At 33.8% G+C, this 21,810-nt stretch overlaps 2 protein-coding genes across 3 annotated transcripts; one reads left to right on the top strand and one right to left on the bottom strand.

Annotated features, from left to right (window-relative positions):
* Nucleotides 1-1,017: 1,017 nt before the first annotated feature.
* Nucleotides 1,018-9,511, top strand: LOC132714992 (uncharacterized). The gene is made up of 5 exons (XM_060697952.1): nt 1,018-1,556; nt 2,487-2,690; nt 3,654-3,691; nt 6,891-7,740; nt 8,032-9,511. Exons 1-5 carry the CDS (start codon nt 1,388-1,390, stop codon nt 8,370-8,372), a joined length of 1,602 nt encoding a protein of 533 aa, XP_060553935.1. The 5' UTR covers nt 1,018-1,387; the 3' UTR covers nt 8,373-9,511.
* On the bottom strand, nt 9,346-21,798 carry LOC132714993 (uncharacterized). 2 transcript variants are annotated; one of them, XM_060697954.1, is made up of 9 exons: nt 21,644-21,798; nt 18,797-18,870; nt 17,568-17,710; nt 16,968-17,128; nt 14,813-14,976; nt 14,511-14,598; nt 13,492-13,660; nt 11,610-11,727; nt 9,346-9,521 (listed from the first exon to the last, which is right to left on the bottom strand). In XM_060697954.1, the coding sequence occupies exons 1-9, from the start codon at nt 21,658-21,660 to the stop codon at nt 9,448-9,450; spliced, it is 1,008 nt and encodes a 335-aa protein (XP_060553937.1). In that variant the 5' UTR covers nt 21,661-21,798; the 3' UTR covers nt 9,346-9,447. The 2 variants fall into 2 exon arrangements, with proteins under 2 accessions (XP_060553937.1, XP_060553936.1); XM_060697953.1 differs by lacking the exon at nt 21,644-21,798 and adding an exon at nt 19,552-19,601.
* Between the last annotated feature and the right edge of the window lie 12 nt (nt 21,799-21,810).

Here is a 21,810-nt window from a genome sequence, read left to right as displayed (position 1 = left end):
TAATATACAATGTAAAATTTTATGACTATTGAAAATTCATGTTGTGAAAATTTAGTGATGTTTTCATAAAACAAAAGTGTAATTATGTTAAAATTATTTGTGTGCATTCATTATTTTTATTTGCTATTTACTTAATTTTGTGTGCATGTTGGTCAATAAAAAAAATTGATGTAATTTACGATTGAACTCTTGTACATTTTTTATATATTACATTGCTTATAATATGTAGTATGTTTGTATTACAGATACAAGGATAAATCTCACTGTAGATCTACTGATGGGAGAAAAATGTTGGAATGCATAATCACTTTAATGTGTTGCGTTACCAATATAACAAAGTGTAGAGAAATAAAACATTAGCAGAAACAATGCAATTTTATATTCCTTGATCATTATGTTAGCTCTATCTATTATTTGAACAATTTTATTTTAACTAATTGCATTTCGATGATAATATATCAAACAAAATTTTATTTAATCTACTGAAAAATCAATGAGCAATGATAGAAAAGTTCTTTACAAAATGCATCACTGCCATTCTTTACATTTAAATCAGCACACATTAATTATTATGTATTTATAACTAGGGACAAAATATCATGGGAGATAACTCGTATAGCAGTATTTTAGTACATTTAATTAAAAAAAACAAATAATCAAACAAACAAAAAAGCAATAACGCGTTCTTTTAATACTAATCATAAATAATATAATAAATCAAATAATTACATTCAGCATATCTTATTATACGTATATATCATATTAACATTATTATTTTATTTCACTGACCAAATTTCAAAATACAATGCTTCCCCATTTATGTAAATTGAGATTTAAAAAAAAAACAATACAAAAAACTGTGACGGTATCATGTACACTGTACTTGTCTTTGTAGTTTAAACCGCATACAGTACAGTAAACAATATTTGAAGATTGAGACAAAAGAATATTGATCACCATCTGTGATTTGGAATTAAACCATTTATAATACAATAGATGTCAGTTAAATTGCGACTCTATATTTCATGCATAATACCTTCAAAATAGTTTATACTTTAATTTACGGCAAAGTAACGATTTTTGTATCCTGAAGAAGGAAATTACTTCGTTAATAATTGAATTCTCCGTGGATGTTATTAAATAAGGTGGAAGTTTGGATTAATCGGTGTAATTAGATTATTCTTTCCGTGAATACAATAAGTTTTAATTGAATTTTCTTTTGTTATTTGTGCTTTTTGCTGTTGGCTCACGTGCAATTAAAGACAAGTAAAGTAATTTTTGATTTGCGTATCAAAAAAATAAGAAAATAATACATAGATAAAAGTGTTGTTCTGTTTCACTTAAATAAATGAGAAAATAATGGATTAATGGTTTAATCGTTCAAAATATGACATTGAATCCGGACGACGAGAGGCGGCTCCGCCGGAACTGGAGTTTGTTGAAACAGGAACTACGTGTGGATGATTTCGTTCACAAGTTTGTTGAGAATGGAGTCTTTGCGCCCACACTGATAGGCGAAATAGCAAATGTTATGCCTAATACGCCGAGCATGAAAGGTAAAGTCCGGTTAATTAAAAAAAAAGAAACATTTCATTACAAAAGACCTGTGGCGACATTTCAACTTCATGAATTCACGATTTCATCTCCGTGAATTCACAATTTCATCTACGTGAAATCATGATTTCAATGTCATGTAGTCACGATTGCGACTTCACGAACTAACTTCATAAATTCACGATTTCAACTTTATGAATTCAGGATTTCAAATTCACAAAGTTAAATTCGTGAAGTTGAAATCGTGAATTCATGAAGTTGAAATCCTGAATTCGTAAAGTTGAACCCGTGAATTCGAGAAGTTGACATCGTGAATTGACGAAATTGAATTTAAGTTGAAATCGTGAATTCAGTAAGTTAAAATTGTGAATTCACAAAGATGAAATCTGAAATTCATGAAGTTGAAATGTCCCTTCCGGTCTTTCCGGTACTTTATTGTACGCCTTCTTCACCATGTGTATCCGTAACGCAGAAATGAGAAAATGTGAAAATCTAAACGCGTTATAATAATTCTGAAATAACAGACATTTGTTTGGGCCAGTTTAGTCTTTTTATGTGGAAACGCCGAATTCTGAAGCAGCACTTGTAACTTCATAAAGACGGCATAAATCATATTGTATCTGCTTCCTTAAAGTGTTATATAACGCCAGCAAATGTATCAGGTATATACCAAATATTAAAAAAAAGATCAAGTTTTGTATACGATATTGTACTAATTATACTAATTAAAAAATAGGACGAAGCGGACCAGTCGCCTTCAGAACTTTTTCACTGTACATGTATGGCACGAAAAAGTTTATCCAGTTTTGTTGTTCTGTTCATTATTTTTTTAACTTAAAATCAACCATTTTATAGGATACGATGTATTGTATTTGTTCCGCTATGAAATCATGCAATGTAATTGTGATGTATCGTGTTCAATTATATTCCAGCTGAGAAATTCTTGAACTGTGTCATAACTTGCGGGAATCTCGGTTACCAGACGTTATGCCAGTTGATTCGTAATAACGCAGATAATCGATATAGCCGGGTAATGGAAGCCTTACAGATTTACCCGGCGGTACATCATCCTGGCAACCAGGTTAATGCCAGTACAGCGGCCAACAATAGTGCTGTAAGAAACGTCGAAGTTGCCCGTAAGTAGATCGGTTTATGGTTTTATGTTGCCCGTTAAAATGATTCTTTTCAATCGTAAATTAAATCACTACTGCTGTGGATTAAGAAAAGACCAATTCAAAACATTGTTCGAGCGACTGACATTCCGTTAACTAACTTAAAAGCTTCGTTCACATCAAATTACTCAATGTGAATGAGGTTAACTGGGTTTGGACATTTTTAAAGGAAAATTGTTGTGATATCGTATACATTAATATAAGTCTCTGGTTACTGTATTTTAGTCATGTCCTGACTTTATATAAGAAATTGCATGCTCGTGCAATTAAGTTATTGCTATGATATTGTATCGACATAAATTTAAAAGTTGGGTGACAAGATGAAAGGCTTCACAGAGCATACAAGCTTTACGAGCTTAAAACATTTTCTTCTTTTTTCATGAATGAAGTTATATTCTAACAATATCATTTTAGACATATATTGTGTTTTATCATTTGTGTTATCTTTAAATACAAGTCACTCCTATAGTTAGGCTGTAAGAAAAAACAAAAATGCTCTTAAGTGGGCAAATGGAACTTGAATATACTTAGGGCTTACTCCCTTTATGCCCTGCGTGTAACTGCGTGTACTGTCCGCTTCAGGCTTTAGAATTGTCTCCCATTTTCAAACATTAAGAACTGACCACCTAACATTTTAAAACAGTGCTGAATCACTTGTGATGGACTTGTCAAGCTTCCATTTTGATGGAAATATCAAATAACAATGTTGGGGTTATTTGTATGCAAAATTAAAAGATGCTTAGTCATGGCATCAGGCTGGCCTGGCTTCATTTATACTAACCGCAACGGATAATCGTGGTAAGGGGCAATAAGATAAAATCAAAATTCAATTTTGATTTAACATTTTGTCTGTGTCTTGAAATTCATGTATGATTTATATTCATCAGTTTGACAGTTTCACATACGATTTTCTATTACAATTTTCAGATCAAGACTCTAGACCGTCAACAGCTGTTTCCTCCACGGTGAGTTTAGTATTTCAAGTTAACTTTTTTTAATAAAGTGCAAAACAATTTATTTTGCAATTCTTTATTATAGCGCATTGTTCAGGTATACCATCGCTTTATTTGTCCGTGTTATTCATAATTCTACTCGGGCACCGCCAAGCCGGTGCTAGGGGGCGTGGACGGTAATTTGCACTTGACAGTACCGTCCACGAACAGGCTCAATCAATCCGAGCCTGCAGCATTTTCAATTTTGCCGTATTAGGATTTCTTTAGGGATTTTTATTTTCTCTATTTTGTTTACATGATTGCCAAATGTAAGCATTAAGTGGAATAAAATCTGACGTAATTAACATGGAATAAAGTCTGAGGTAATTAACATGTTTGTCCGATATAATTTATGCACATTTTCTAGAACATTATTATTTTAATATTTGCTGTGTGTGTTCTACAAGAAAGTACCCCTTTGGGCCACCGGTATATGTCAAGATATTAAAAAACTTTAATGTTGTCATAAGACATTTAGAAACAATTAAAATTGATATCTACATATTGATCAGGCATTTTCAAATACTATCACACAAATTGCAGGTTTACATTTAACAGTCCTTTAAAAAAAGTACAAATAACAGTACTATGATACAAACTACTAAATGAAGGATAGGTCTAGTGAAACTTGAAAAATTGAAAAAAAACTCGGTTCTAACAAAGATATATGTTAACCCTCCCTGCAAACATCATAAAACACATCATTTATTTTTATTAGACTATCTTATTCTAAATCAGGAATTGGCAACATTACTTATCATTTCAGCACTTCTTTAGTGCAATGTTCCCTTATTAAGTTGGACTTTGATTAAATAATTTTATTGCCATCCTTAGTCACTCTGTTCTTCAACCTATTGGTAAATAGTTATATAAGCTAGCGTACCCAGGGGCTAAATATTTTATATTTAACAATGATACACAAAATATGAGAAATTTCAACAACGGAGAGCACTGTTCAATGAACATAGTCCCGAAATGACCTAGCCGCACAGGATCAACGGTAAGGCCCTCAGTTGGGCACCGAACAAATCACATTTTGAGTATGTCATTTGACTGTTGCAGTCTATCATTCACATGTTCAACAATTGTAACTTAGTATTTTTTCACATGAAGTCGCATTATCGTTTACAAAAGCGTTTCGAAAAATAGCTAATACGTGGAGTCTCTTCCATAACCGCTGATACAATGTAGCAAAACTTTGCATTCACTCCAGAAGAAATTAGGATCACTTAATAATTAATCATGTATGTTAAATTTATCCTAGCATCATTCAGTAAATTTTCTCCGTTGCCATGGATGCGATCGATTGTAATTATCCTTGAATTTCCGAGCACTTAAAACAAGATTAACTACATCGAGCAATTCTTCATTGACTTATACATCATTTCGTCTAATGCACGTTTTATTTTTTTATTTGTAACATTTTAATTGAAAAACGTAAACTTGCTTTTCAGTAGACTCGATTTCAGTACAATTGAAATAGAATACAAATTATATATTTTCATACAATCACCTAGAAGTGATGGCTTTCAAAATACAGACGGATTTGAGTCGGTATCGGAAATTTCTCAAAGTATCAAACTGTGTAGTGCGAAAAGAAATGACTGGCTTAAATGATCTATTAAGATCTATTTCTATCCATAATTTGATAATGAACACTATATGGTAATCAAAAATCCATTTTAAGGAGATAATATACATTTTTAGATTCTGGTTTAATAGTTTATCTAATACGATAATGGTATACATTACCACGATATACAACATTTAGCACTATTTTCAACAATTATTGCTATTATTTGAAACATTCCCCTCTTTCATACTCCAAAAAAGGTTAATTTACTGTAAAGATCTATTTATATGAATGTATTTTGATGATAAAGGGATATTTTTGTCATTGTTGTTTTCAAATGAAATATAATGTTTGTTGTTGCCCTAAATATATTCAACCGAGACCATTCACAGTGTCATAATCTTTTTTATCAGTTTTGTAACTTGATAGTTAGAAGAAATTTTTTTAATATAATTGATATAATATAATATAATTTCTGCAATCTTTGGAACTTTCAATTAAAGTTATTCAAATGTTTAGTCATGTACATGAGTTTGCATTATTCCTACTGATTTTTGAAATTCGACATTCAAAATCACGAAGTATTATTTCAGTTGGTTTTTTGGTGACAGTTAATGAACAATAATGAAATTAGAAATATTGTCCAATCTACCTCTTAACTCAAGACATGTATTTGTTGTGTTGTTTACTGTATGTTAATGTGGCCATATTGTAAAAGAGAAGATTAGAAGTTATTTGCAAATATGTGTGCATAAAGATTCAATATGATCTTGAATTTCATGCTTTCTCTGCAAGTTTGGTAAAACATCAAAATAAACGGACTTGAAATTTTGAAGACAAAAACAAGAATAAAAATTAATTTCTACCTTGCCATTGTAAAAGCCATTTATATATTATGGATGATATCTAAGACTTCTGCAAAAAACGCACCAAATTATCTCTATACTCTATTTTGTAAATAAGTTACGGTTTATATATCTGGAAAGCCTTATAAATATTTCAGCACAGCTTGGGGCACTAGTTGATAATTTGCATCTCCAGTGTTGCATCTTTAAACTGGCTTCGTTTCATGCGCCAAGGGGCAATTTGTCTCCATTAATATACGTTCACATAAAAAGAATATACACACTTTCATATCTGTAGATGTTTGCTTTTAGCAAAATTGTTTTCGATTGTTGGGAAACGTTTCTAAATCCTGTAGCATCGTGATAAGTACATTTGAAATAATTTAAAATCGAAAAGCTTTCCGAGAATTACACAGGGGAAAAGTTGAAAGGGTCTTTGTATTTTCTGACTCATCAACGTTAATCAACATTGATTGACTTTTGCAGTGGTTTTCCATTTTTCTCACAACTCAAATCATAGAAATACTACTGATATTATTTTGATATTGGTGGTGTGCTTTGAAATACATAAAAGTAGGTATATTCAGGTTATGATGTTGAAATTTCTGTTCCAATTAATTTGTCAGAAATCTTGGTTTAGATACAGAAGAACACAAAGATGCTGAAATAAAATGTTGTAAAGTTTAGCAACATTGGCATGTTGCTTAATTTTGACCAATTATTTAATACTTTTTATATTCATATGTTTTTCTAGAGCAGTGGAACAGTAAACAGTGAGACTGGGGAAAAACATCGAAGAATCCGCAACATCCCGACTGACAACAATCAATCCAACATTGCTGCTGCACCTGTAGCAACAGTGGCACCAACTGTCAATGTTTTTCAAGCAGGGAGGCGAACAAGCACGGGAGAAGACTCAGAAAATGGTGGACCAAGACTTTTGTATGCGGAGTCTACACTTGCTTCACAGAGCGACATATCCCTGCAGTCTTTCAGCTCCACTTCGACTGACAATCAGACACCCATAAATAAGAATTTACTCACAGCTCAGGTAAACAAACCTGGAACTACAACGCCTAAAAGTATAGCATCAGATGGCCAACAGCAAAGCAAGAACGTATTAAATCAAGCAGTAGACAAATCCAGGAGTGATACACCATTGGATATGCAAGTTCTTGAACAAGAACTTGTCAGGATGGCGCCGGCTATTGCAGATCTTTTTAAGAAAATTGCTAAGCAAACAAGCAGCGTTCCCACTTCTGAAGAGGAATTGCAAAAGGTTAAAGATGAAAACGAACGATTACGGAAAACGAACAAGTCACTGATAGAGAAACTGAATTCATTCCAACAAAAGATCATTCAACTTCAACTTGATAATAAGAAACTGAAAGAAAATGGTGATACCACCCGTGCCAAGAAAGAAGAGCTGACCGTGAAAGCAAGTGAACTTCAGGACATGGAACGTAGACTTGATGAGCACAAAAAGGCACTTGAAGAAAAGGAGACAGAACTGAACACTCAGTTGCTGAAGCTTAAAGAAATCGAAGAAGAAAATGAAATGCAAAGAGAGAAGATTGACAAACTCGAAGAACTCCAAGATGAAGGTACTTTTTCACAATAAATTTGCTACTTTATGAAATGATCTGTGCTTTTGTGAAATTAAATTTTGTATTTCGAATTTCCTGTTTGTTTATGTTTAAAATTTTAAGAAGTGAGGTGAAACTGTCCCTTTAAAAAAGTACTTTTCATTTTCAAGCATTTATTTTCATCTTTTGACGAATAATGTATTTTCTTGACGGCGTAACTTTTAACTTTAAAATGTCATGATTCAATTTTGTTCATTATATTATGTCTCTTAAATTGTTAAAATTTATTGTTATTCGAATTTACTCTAGGAATAGTTGAAAGGAACATACAACAAGAGCAGATTTCAACCTTGGTCGAGGAAAAGGAACGGCAAAAGGATCAAATAGACTCTCTAGAGGAGCAGCAAAAAATGGGGGAACAGCGTCTTCTGAGGCTCGAACAACGGCTCAACCAATTAGAGCAGGGACCAAGGCGTCAAGGCCGCAACAGACGGGTCATGTCGCCTCCAAGAAATAACCACTGGATGAACGGCTACGTTGATCGGTCACATCATGCAAATGTTAAATTCCAGTCTGAAATTAAGTTCAACCTTGACCGTGACGGGAAAAGAACATCATCTCAAGGAAAAGCGGGATGGCCCTTTATCTGATTAATGAACGGTGTGAATTCAGGATCCGTAATTTTTAGGACAGTGTTTTTTATTCGATAAAATAAAATATCTTCGAACGTAAAGAACAAAGCTACTTAAAAGGGTCATTAATCAAAAATGCTTTTAAACATTTATGTCATGAACATTTTCTCTCAAACACTTACATTGATGACTGTTTTATTTCTACATATTTTTTGTGAAGATGTACATACATATGCTTAGAAAACCTTTCAGACTGAAATGATAGTAACCGGAGACATTTGAATTATCGTCAAAATGATGTGATAGCGTTGGACATATTATGTTGTACATTTGTAGTTTTTTGTACTGTGTTTTCTTCAGAAAGTTGTGTCGATACAGCACCTTTACCAATACCATATAACTATTTTCTCTTCTTGTAAACGATTCATTAGTAAAACAATTATTGTTCAATGAACTATTTTGGTATATTGTTTAGAAAACGTGTCGCACAAAGTAAACAGAATATATCACTCATTCAAAACATCCAATAAATAAAAAACTGAAAACAATATCAATGTTTTTCATAAGACTACTATAAGAAACAATGTATATAATTATGCCTGTTTTTTATTTCTATATTTCTATTGATTGTCTATATTTATTATTTGATTTTACGGTCTGTCCTTTAATGTATGTTTTGTTGCTACATGGTTTTTGTATATATAGCTGTACATAGGCATGGCTAGAAAACAGATTTTCTTTTATCATAAAAGCAATCAACTAAACTGAATGAATAGTAGAATGCTTTTTCATGCGTGTAGTGAAGAAATACAAGTTTAGCACACTTGATCATATTTTTAAATTACGCGTCTTCCAGGAGGTTGGACAGTTGATATTTATCTTTTAATATTATGATTTTTATACTAATATGACATAGCATTTAAATTGTTACATACAGTATATTAAAAATCTATGTCAGCAAGTATTGAATTATAAAAAATAATAGAATCGATTTTAATCTTCTACAATTTTATTCATTAGCCGAACTACAATATCACTGTCTGCGTTTACAAAATATAGCTGAATGGTCCATTGTTTTATTGCAATATGATGATCATATCCATTGATAACGACGGGTTTGACCCAATGCCGTGACGAATACTAAAATACCAAGTACGTATGACAATCCTGAAACAAAGGAATAAAAAAAAATATTATACGTATGAGCCGCGTCACGACAAAACAAACATAGTGGGTTTGCGACCAGCATGGATCCAGACCAGCCTGCGCATCCGCACAGTCTGATCAGGATCCATGCTGTTCGCTTACAAATCCTATTACAAGTAGAGAAACTGATAGCGAACAGCATGGATCCTGATCAGCCTTCGCGGATGCGCAGTCTGGTCTGGATCCATGCTGATCGCAAACCCATTATGTTGGTTTTGTCGTGACGCGGCTCAATTATATCAATGTTCTGTCTTTAACATAACATATTAATTAAGATTTATTTATGTAAGTGCACATGTACGTACACTTACAGATGGTATTAAATTGTTTCAATTACATGTAGTTTGTCTTTATCATGTATTCATTAATTGTATTCTACATTAAGTTTAACATGTAACGTTTGAGAATTTAACTTTTCTTGTGCTCAATTTATATAATGATCGTTTTCCTGCTTCTGAATTTGGAACTGTCTTTTTAAACCTTTTCCATGCTGGTAGCAACTTTATCTACCCATGTGACCATTGCAGAACAAGATCAGCCGGAACATTCGTGTACCCTATGATCATGGTCTGCACTGGTTGTTATTCAATCAGATCTGATTTTGAATTTTCCCCTATCAATTAAATATTGTTTTGTCAAGAATGAAAGATGGGCAAGTCCATTTAAGAAATTTAGCAGACTTAGGGTTAATGTGGAGAGATTATGATCATATTAAATTGCTAGAATTAAGCACGAGAGTGGACCTGGCCCAACTCTCGAGGCAAAAACCATTAAGATATTGTCGTCCCTAGTGCAAAGTGTTCATAAGATTTTGTAATAATTTGTGAATAATGTTAAACTCAAACCATTAACAAATATCAAATAAATAAAAAGTTTAAATAATTAATATTACAATGTATATTATTCCTGAAAGTTTTATGCTCTAGCTGTTTAGAGAAATATCGGTATTCTTCAGTCTGTTTTGCGACTTGTTAATTTAAGTCCTCGTTACAATTAAAATAATTACTTAATTATAATTATTTGGTATAAATTATAAAGATGATAGACTGATACGTATTCTTTTACTGAGGCAGCTTATGAATCCACATTTCACTATCATTAAACAACACATTGCAGACTTAACCGCTAAGCGGCTTGCGGCAACTGATTCTACGGGTCATGCAACCAGTGCAGACGACAATCAACAAGAACATCCGGGTCATCTGATCATGATCTACACTGTTCGCTATCCGGTTGTTACTTTAATTTTATTTTGAAAGTATCCCTAAACATCATAAACGGTTTTGCCCAAATTTAAATAAGCGCAAGCCTATTTACGATAATTAACAGAATAATGGCTAAAACATTTTCGTTCGTCAGTAGTACTAAAGACATTTTTCTATAAGTACTTTTAGGACTTTTATGACGCTCTTTATTTCCCACTAACTTTAAATAATATTGCCTACTTAGTTTGCAAACAATGTCAGCCGTCTTACTACAGAAATCTTTAGTTTGAAACCGCAATAAACGAAATTTAAATCACGTTTTGTTTTCTATGTATCTACGAAACATCTTAGAACATGTCCGTGAACAGTGATAACAAACAAATCATTCACACACACATATATATGTAACCTTTGTTTATTACTATTTTCTAAAGAAATTACCAGTTTTCAGTACATATTAATTATCTAGTACAGGTCATAAACTTTCGTTTCATTTTCACGTTAATGTCCTTTCCTGATTAAAATCAATAAAGGAATAATTAAATTGAAAACAAAAATTTTATTATACCCATATTACTTGAAAGATTGAGAGAGAAAAATGTTTTTTAAAAGTAGAATGTTACATTTCATTTCCGTTTCTAATGAACTTCATCTCCTACTTCGCATACATTACAAATTAAACGAAGGTGAAATTATATTGCATTCTACTTCAAAGCCAATATTTATCCAGTATTTTTGTTGATTATCACTTGCAAAGTTGTTACGAAATGTACTGTACAGTGTTATTATGAAGTTATAATTACATCAGCACTATTTCAAAAATTGTGTTTAAAATATGTCTCACCGGAAGTTGCTGCCCCTGTGTTCCTGATTGTGAGGTGACTAACAACAGTAGCTTTGGTTCCAGTCAAATCAGTTGCCGCAATACTCATATCCTGACGACGACGCCTTTTACTACAATCCTAGAGGGAATAAACACAAATGAGCCGCGTCACGACAAAACCAACATAGTGCGTTTGCGACCAGCATGGATCCAGACCAGCCTGCGCATCCGCGCACCATGTTGTTCGCTATCAGTTTCTTTACTTGTTATAGTGTCTGTAAGCGAACACAATGGATCCTGATCAGACCGCGCAGATGCGCAGGCTGGTCTGGATCCATACTGGTCGAAAACCCACTATGTTGGTTTTGTCATGACGCGGCTCAAATACTTTGTTAGTTTTGGTATATTTTAATTTAGAAACACCTAGTCTATCGATCGTTCACATTTTAGCTTGGCAGCTTCCTCACATAAAGAACCCAAAGTTATGGGCGGGATTCAAACCCAAAGCGGTAAATGACACGTAATTTGAAGTCGGAGACAATATCCAGTCAAACATCAACCCCCGATCCCTTGCCTTGAATTTTATTAAAAGATCAAGAATTCATAGATAATCAAAAGGCATTCGTCAAACAAAAAGTGTTGTATAGGGTTCAAGCATCCCACAATTTCAGAATTTTTAGAAATATATGCAAAAACTTGAGAATTAAAAATATTTTATGTAGGGTATGAAAACAATTAGACAAAGATATGAACGAAATTCTGTAGTTATTTTGAGATTTGAAAATAATAATATGTGACAAGCTAAGCGATTTTTGGCCGAAATGTGATATCTGGGCGATATGATTTATAAATAGCTTTAAACAAAGGCACCATAAAGCGGGGCAATATAAGCCCGAATGTAAATGTGTTCGAGTAATCACAAATAATCTTTCAATTAGAGAAGACACCCAATCAAGAAACGTGTGGCCCCCGAGGTTAGGTCAATATCGACCCCTGATGCATAATTTATATTTATTTTTATATATTTCAACACGGCAATGTTGCATGACAAATATTTACACTCTTTCACAAAATAAGAGTAGAAATGTACTGCATTTATTAAGTGACCAACGGGTTGGGCAAATATTAAACCAAGGGGAATGATTAACACCAATATTTGTAGAGATAAACACGCCAATGCTACATGTCAAAGAGCTAAGCTCTATGCATTGTAGTTTGGCAAAATAAGACTTAAATGTGTTTTCCTATACACAACTATATTCCCTAGGTGAACCCCGGGGCGGAGTCAATATTAACCCAAGGGTCATGATTAATACCAGTTACAAGTATTTTAGGGTCCACAAAGTGATGTTACGTGCCAAATATCTAAGCTATGGGTATTTTAGTTTTACACAAGTCTAACATGTGCTTTTTTCCTATAATAGCCAAATAAGTAATCAAGAGACCCCTTGGGCGGGGTCAATTTTGATATCAGGAAGCCCACAGCCGTGTTCTGCACATCGTCACATTAAAAGTCTAATTTCTGCCAAAAAGTTGCTTTCGGTTCAAAAGATGCAGAGCGGAAACGAAATACATGTAGTCTAGTCAATATATTGCAAAAGTTTTAAAAATTTGTTTTTCTGTATGTATGTATATTTATCCATAAAAAGTCCCGAACTTTATAATTTTGAACAAAAATGATTATGTATGCCCCTGACCTTGACCTGAGGAAGGTCAAACCTGCGCTCTGCACATCGTCTCGTTTCTACAAGGTAGTTTCAATTTTCTCCCATCAATTCAAAAGATTTTCTCTCATCAATTCAAAAGATACAGACCGGACATTGCTAACAGACGGACAACCAGGTGGATAATAATTAATATACGCCGATTTTTTTTCGGGTGTATACATATTAAAAGTGTTTACCACAGTACAAGCTGCATCTCCTCTCGTACAGATCTTAACGCTGCACGCGATGGTAAGCTGGTCTGACGTATGAAACTTGAAGGCATATAGGTCACTAACCAAACTTCCCTTTTCTGTAGCTGTCCCACTTGCGGCTACAAAGTTTGTAACCATGTCCAAAACACTGCAACTATCAAAGAAATTTCAAAAATGCTCAGAATTTGTAACTGATTGGTGTAAGTCTAAATGGTTTGGGTGTAAAAAGACGCTAAATATGCCCATCCAATATTCTCGGCAGACAAAACAGAATACACTAGTCTTACTTTATACTAGTGGCACAAGCGAATCCTCACCGCGAATCGCATCAAAAGTGTCAATTCAATCCGTTAAACACTGGAAGTGATAATTCTTTGCTAGTATAGAGCAACGCCAGCTCTTTATTGTTGGTAACCCTCCAATTTTAATAGACTGTTCTAAATTCAAAACAAGGCAAATCCATTATACAAATTCAGCAAGTAAAGGGATAATAATTGTAAAGTACTTTATACGTTACGATGATTTTTAAAGCTTTCATGTACTTGAATATATTCTATGCAAAAATGAGCGGACGCTCTATTCTTAGAACCGGAATGACTATACTTTAGAATAGTTCCAAAGATGTCGTCTGAAATGCAACTATAGTACTTTCCGTGTACAAAGATTAATATTCAGCTATGTCCTACATACGTTTTTGAAACGACTTCGGAATAAATAAAAAATGAATGTAAATATCATATCATAAAATTAAATATAGCTCTGTGTAAATATGTAGACTGTAAAATGTTGAATATAACAAGCGCATATATACGTGCGTGTTTGAAAATGATACAATGATGTTAATACCAAAATTGACATCTTAATTCATTATTTAAATTACTTAAACCTTCATTTCACAGAGTCAACAAATACCCTGCAATCTTCTGAGACTAAATTTATTTGTTAATGGAATATGGGGGATAACTCTTAAATACTACATTATTATATTCAGAAGAGTTACTTACCCTTGCAATATGACGGGCACTACCGGAGGTGTTCCAAGAATTGTCCCCGGGTTTGCCGTGCAGTGGTATGGAAGGAGATCGTATTCATCTAAAAAAGAATAATTTTCTTTATCAACATTGAATATATAAATTAGCATAGGATTGAACAATAAAAACTATCACGTCATATATTTCCTGAAAGTACACCAAACCAGACATGTACAATAAAACAAGTCATATTTTTATATCAAAACAGACAAAACAAAATACCACTTGGGAAATTCACGAAACTGGTGAATGCTTTAGTAAGTAATTTGACTTACATGGTCCTTCTACTTTCCATTTCAATAATTCGCCGACGTTTGCGGTTGAAACAGTTTGCGTTATATTACTATTCCATATCATTGAGATGACGACAAAACTTGGGGTTACAGGAGCCCCAATGTAGCTCTCAGTTTCGTTTGTAGTCTCATTACCAGTAGTTCTTCTGTGAAAAATATATATAAAGCAATGTAAACATCATGTTTTTGCATAGATAAACATTTTTCATGCTTACTTTTTTTAACAATTGAGCCGCGTCATGACAAAACCAACATAATGGGTTTGCGACCAGCATGGATCCAGAAGAGCCTGCGCATCCGCGCGGTCTGATCAGGAACCATGCTGTTCGCTTACAAACTCTATAACAAGTAGAGAAACTGATAGCGAACAGCATGGATCCTGATCAGACTGCGCGGATGCGCAGGCTGATCTGGATTCATGCTGGTGTGACGCGGCTCAATTATTTATTTGGTGACTTATCCTCCTTTGAACTTTAAAGACAAAACACAAAACTTGACCAACCAATATTTTATAGTACATGGTCCAACTGTGTGACTTTATTGTTTTGAAAAGGCTATAATCACGTTTAGGTTAAAGGCTTAAACAAAACAAGAGCTGTCAGAAGGACAGCGCGCTCGACTTTTTTAGTGCTTGCCTATAAAACAAAACTTTGACAGTTAAGGGCACACAAGACTTTAACTAGGAATTTCTAAGTACAAATCAAGAAACATTTTCACAGAAACATCTTCTCTTGCTTACAGATAGGTCTCATGATGGCACATAAGAACTCCAACTTCCAAAGTAATATCTCAAATGGTTAAGTCAACAAGTGGACAAGAATGAAAATCTTAACTGAGTTTCTAAGTCAAAAAGGGCCATAATTCAAATAAAATCCTTAACAGAATTACCTTCTCCTGCCCATGTTTTGGGACCATGATGGTAAACAAGTATTCCAACTTTCAAATTAATATCTCAAACAGTTCAGTCAAAAAGTGGACTGGTACTAAAAACTTAACCAAGATTCTAAGTCGATAAAAGGCCTTAATTTTTAAAACAAATCCTTGACAGAGTTACCTTCTTCTTGCGTACAGATGGGGGTAATGATTGTGAAATAGCATTAAAAGTTTCAAAGCAATATCTCAAAGGGTTAAGGCAATAAGTGGATTTTACCCATATTCAATGTATTTTCTAAGTCAAAAAGGGGCATAATTCTGTCAAAAACCTTGACAGAGTTATGTCCTCTTGTCTGTTGATGAAGGTCGTGATGGTAAACAAGTATGGTCAGTTTCAAAGCAATACCTCCAATGGTTTTGAAATAAAGTGAGGTGGTACAAAAAACTTAACCAAGCTCAATACACTTTCTAAGTCAAAAAAGGGCCATAATTCTGTCAAAAACCTTGACAGAGTTATGTACTCTTGTCTGTAGATGGAGGTTATGATGGTGAACAAGTATGGTAAGTTTCAAAGCCATACTTGTAATACTTCTGAATAAAGTGGGGTGGTACGAAAAACTTAACCAAGGTGTGACGCCAACGCTAACGCCGACGCCGACGCCGACGCCGACGCCGACGCCGACGCCGGGGCGAGTAGGATAGCTCCCCTTTTCATAGAAAAGTCGAGCTAATGAAGGAATACTAAAATCTGACTCCTGGGATTAAACAGTGTCATTTTTATTTGTTTTTCTTTATTTTTTACTGTTATCATGTACCAAAGACTATTTAAAGTCGATAATATGAATAGAAATAAAATTTTGAAAAATTTACAAATACTGTTTTACCATCAAATCGTCACATGTTACTACATATATATGTGAAAATAATACAAACCAATAAGTATCTGTACGGCTTTCTATAAAATAGGTTAAAAAAACACAGCAGTCATACATAAAGAGATTCTAAAGTTAATCTAAATGTTTGTTAGTTTGACATGGACGTTCTTGTTTGACTGTCAAGTACGTAACTATTTCTAAAATACCAAGAAACTATTTCTAAAATACTAATACCAACTTCGCTTTGAGAATTCTGAAGAAAAATATTCTTTGCTACATCGCCTTCAATCAAATCATCCACTAGGTCATTGGCGGCGGCGAGATTCATAAAGTGAACATCCTTTCTGTGTACCGGCAGATACTTCTTAAAAGGAAGCTCGGATACTTACGTGCTAATATTCAAACTGGTAGAGGTGTTAAACATGACTCCTTCATTAACAATTTCTTGACAGCGTATCACATAGGTCTCTGAGTAACTTCCAGATATAATTCCATCACCAGTAGCATCTGTACCTTCTCTTACACTCAACGTAAAGAATATATCTTCACTCTTAAATAAACAAAATGAATGAGTATATATTTATAAGACGTATAACGTGGCTAAATATGTTTATTATCAAACGCACAGCGTGGCCAAATATGTTTATTATCAAACACACAGCGTGGCTAAATATGTTTATTATCAAACGCACAGCGTGGCTTAATATGTTTATTATCAAACGCACAGCGTGGCTTATTATTTTTATTATCAAACACACAGCGTGGCTAAATATGTTTATTATCAAACACACAACGTGGCTAAATATGTTTATTATCAAACGCAAAGCGTGGCTAAATATGTTTATTATCAAACGCACAGCGTGGCTAAATATGTTTATTATCAAACGCACAGCGTGGCTAAATATGTTTATTATCAAACGCACAGCGTGACTAAATATGTTTATTATCAAACACACAGCGTGGCTAAATATGTTTATTATCAAACTTGCCTTTGGACATCCAATAATTGTGAAAACGGTGGCGTCGATTGATTTAGTTACATTACAAACAGTGGTATTAGTCCCTGCAGTTGCCGACTTAAACAACGTAAAGTCAGGGTTCTGTATAATCACGTCGCAGTTTGGCTGGCACTCTAAATTTAGAAAAGACATAAATGTATAAGTATAGATACAACAACAGTGCCAATTAGTCACAAAAATACGAGGGTTGTCATAGAAGTAAAGAGACAAGTTGTTACTTTAGTAATGATTACTGATTAGTAAATTTAAAAAAATATAAATACATGGCTAACGTGTCATATTGTATATTATTCCAAAATTTTCTTAGAAATATATGGAATATTAAAAGATCTACATGCAATCCCTCTAAGTACATGTATGTAGATATATCATTAAAGACAAGTTTTTTATCTGACCTTATGTGTGACTTTGACCTTTGACCTAGACACCTGTTCATTTGTGCAACACTACATATCATGTTGGTGAACATTTCTTTTAAGTAATACTAGAATTATCCTTACCATTTTTAGTTTATATTTATTTATTCTAGTTCGAAGCACTCTCGAATCCGTTCCTGGAACCAACCAGTACTAAACAATGAGTGTAAAATTTGCTGCTCACGGATACAACGGCTTACGGTTTTGAAATCATTCTACTCAAAAAGCAATTTTGAAAAAAACTTCTTAGTTGCAAAAAAAGCATAACTCAAATAATATAGTTTTAAGAAATATGTGCCGTGTCTTACTGATGCTTCTTGTCATGATAAGCTCATAGAAGTATTCCAAGCTTTATGCTGATACACCTTGTCAAAAATATAGCTTCCAGAATAATGTTCCTTGTCTTACAAATGCACCTAACTATGCTTACTTATGTCTGAGTGATAGGCTACGTAAAAGTTTCCTCGGACTAGTAATCTAAGGATCGCTAGCCGCATGGGTTCAAACCCCGTCAGGGACAAGTCGCTGTTACCTTAAGCAAGAAACTTTACACTCATTGCTCAGTACTGGTTGGTTCCAGGAACGGATTCGAAAGTATGTCTATAAGCTTATAGCTTCCTACACAATCGAACTAAAATAAATTCTGTATAACCAAAAGTTTGCACGATGACGTCAGCAACAATAACAACTACGTAAACAACGAAGCAGCGATCATCGATCATAGCTGGAACAGCACGAGCTAAAGTGCTACATGGATTGTTCATGTTTAGAGCTTATGCTTACCTAGATCCAGCGTGAAATGACTCGCTTTCATTATTAGGAATCTGGCCAGGAAAATCGCGAACGTCAGTAAAATTCTGAAATATGAACACGATAATAACTTAAATTACCAGCTTAGATTTAACTACATAACAGTTCATATTGAAGAGGTGGACTAGTGCAGAAAAACATCACCACACCACAGAAATTTAAAATAAAACAATCAAATGTAAAATAATAACTATTTGGTCACTTTACAAATTTGCAAATATATCACGTTAGAAGTCAGCAAGAAGTCATGGTAAAGATTTATTGGCTGATTTCGCAAGTGATCTGCAGACAGTGATAAAAGTTTTAAAAAATTCGTCATTATGTGTACTAGATGCATGCCGGCAATTTATGTTTATATACTATAATACCGTATGATATGTTGAAATGCACGGGGTATATTATAATTTATGTAATTATGCAAATTGACAAAGGTAATGCTTATTTGACATGTCTCCTGCTAGTGCATATATAGACTTCTCATTGATACAGCTGCATTGAGAAAAGAAATCGGCAATACACGAAATGAAAATTTTCGCTTAAGGTGATTCCGCTTTGTCAGCCATGTTTGTTTTCACAAAGTCTGTCCAAAGTGAAAGTAGGCCAAAATTCATATAACAACAAAGCTCACATTGTTATATGATGAGCCATTTGCAATTACACTTCCAGTTCTATGTTTTAAAGACTGTTTTAAACAAAAATAAAAAAATGATAACAATAAGAAAATTTACCTTGAAAGGACTACATTTCTGAAGACCAAAAACATTCTGTTGCAAAGTTTTATGCACATTTCATGCATGGCAAAATCGTTTTTAAAGTCTGTTTTAGTGCCAACAAAAGCTATTTTTTTGCAAAAAAAAATACAAAAATCTTTAAAAAAAAAACATAAATCTTAGGAAAGTAGTTTATCTGACCTTGAAAAAACATGGCCACCATGACATTTGTAAAAAAGTAGTACCATGAAAATAAACATCATTTACCTATTTCTTGTGTACATGACAAACAGACCCACTTCACTGTTACACATAAAAAGGTTAAATTTTTAAAGTTTGATTGTGTTTTCATTTTAATTGTAGTTCATAAGGCTATAAATGATGATTGTTTTCTTGCACTACTTTTTTACAAAAAATAATGGAGGCCATGTGCTTAGAAGGACATGAGATACTGATTTATTTGAAGTTAAGTTTTGAAAGATTTTTGTATTTGCTGCAAAAAATAGCTTTTGTTAGCACTAAAACAGACTTTAACCCTTTCCCACATGAGCATATTGTGAAAAATGGCCGTTTTCAGTGAAAAGCCTCCTGTTACAAGTTCAAACTGCTATGAAACTATGAAAAATGCTTCAATACTAATCAAACTTGGCACAAATGTTGACTGGACCATTGCCTTTGTAAGGACATGCTCAGTCTTAAACTTCCTGTTACCATGGCAACGAGGGGACATCTCAAAATTGCCAAAAATCACTATTTTGCCTTGATTTTTTCCATCAAAAATTATTTCAAAGTGCTGCAACTTCTCAAGGGATTGAGATAGAGTCAAAGCCTTTTCAGCGTTGGTTACACGTTACCTTATGATCGACCTGGGTCATTTTCAGCCTCTCACAAGTCCAAAATTTTCTTGGCGAAGAGGGGGACTCCGCCCCCCCCCTTCAAACCCCCCAAACAGAAGGGGGCACATCCCCCTTCTGGCAACCCCCTGATGTATCTTTTGGAGGGGGGGCGGCGCCGAAAAAGTGCTCACTTTTTTTAGCAACATTTCTCAAACGAAAACATGTGTTTGGGGCCAAAATAGGACATTTTTCAAGCATTTTTCACTATTTCAGGCCTAAAAAGGAGGGGGGGGGTCGAAAGTGCGTTGTTTCGCGTATATATGAGGTAAAGGGTTAAAAAGGATTTTGCCATTCATGAAATGTGCATAAAACTTTGCAACAGAATGTTTTTGGTCTTCAGAAATGTAGCACATTCAAGGTAAATATTCTTATTGTTATCATTTTTGTTTATAATTGTCCATAAAATATAAACCTGGAAGTGTACTTTCAAATGGTTCATCATTTTACAATAAGAGCTTTGTTGTTATATGAATTTTGGCCTACTTTCACTTTGGACAGACTTTAGTGAAAACAAACATGGCTGACAAAGCGGAATCACCTTAAGTATAGGAGAATGGGACCGTAGTTGAGGCGCATGTTTCTGGTTCTGCACTTAATTTACTTAAGGTTTGTCCGATATTTAGATTATAACGTCAAACTTGACCAATTTTAAAACTAACAGACCGTGTTACATTGTAATTATATTTTTTGAGGGCATACACTCGTCTGTTGTGCACGTGCAAAGCAAGAACAGCATTTCTACCGTAATACACTTGTCATTATAAAAAGCGGTTGCATAATCGTCAACGCTAACGAAAATATAATAATAATGTGTAAAAGTATATGGTATATTGCATATCAATGTCTTATAAACCGTTTAATCTAAATACAAATTACAGATTTCACTTTCTGCTGCTATCTAAAAATGCACATGATGTCACTAACATATACAGATATACGTATTTCCTATATAAAAAAACAACAACAAAAAACACGTGTTTAATGGGAAAATAAACATTAAACAATTCATAAATAAGCTATATACAGCAAATTGTTATTACAAATTAACTGGTTTTAGTAGCCATGTCATGTGTATAACAAAACAGCTGAGAGGTGCACACGTACAACAGACCTCGTTTTGGTAAAGGCAATGTGTGGGGATAAACATTTTCTTTCACGAAACACAGACTAGTCCTACAAAGCATTAGAAAAAAGCAAAACAAGAAAAAACTCACCGTGTCCACAACATCATCCTTCTATGTGAATGGTAATCAATGTAGTGCAGTTCATTTCATGTATCGTATTTCTGCACGGAATTCACGTGCGTATAATTTTAGTACATGAGGTAACCCGCTTCCGAGAAACGTGAGATATTTTTTTTCACTAAAATTGTTAAAAATAC

The sequence above is a fragment of the Ruditapes philippinarum genome, unplaced genomic scaffold (genome assembly GCF_026571515.1).
Source record: "Ruditapes philippinarum isolate M1 unplaced genomic scaffold, ASM2657151v2 ctg3907_1_1_1_1, whole genome shotgun sequence".
NCBI classification, from domain to species: domain Eukaryota; kingdom Metazoa; phylum Mollusca; class Bivalvia; order Venerida; family Veneridae; genus Ruditapes; species Ruditapes philippinarum.
The sequence above is the reverse complement of the archived record's forward strand: the minus strand, read 5'-3'. Positions and strand labels throughout refer to the sequence as shown.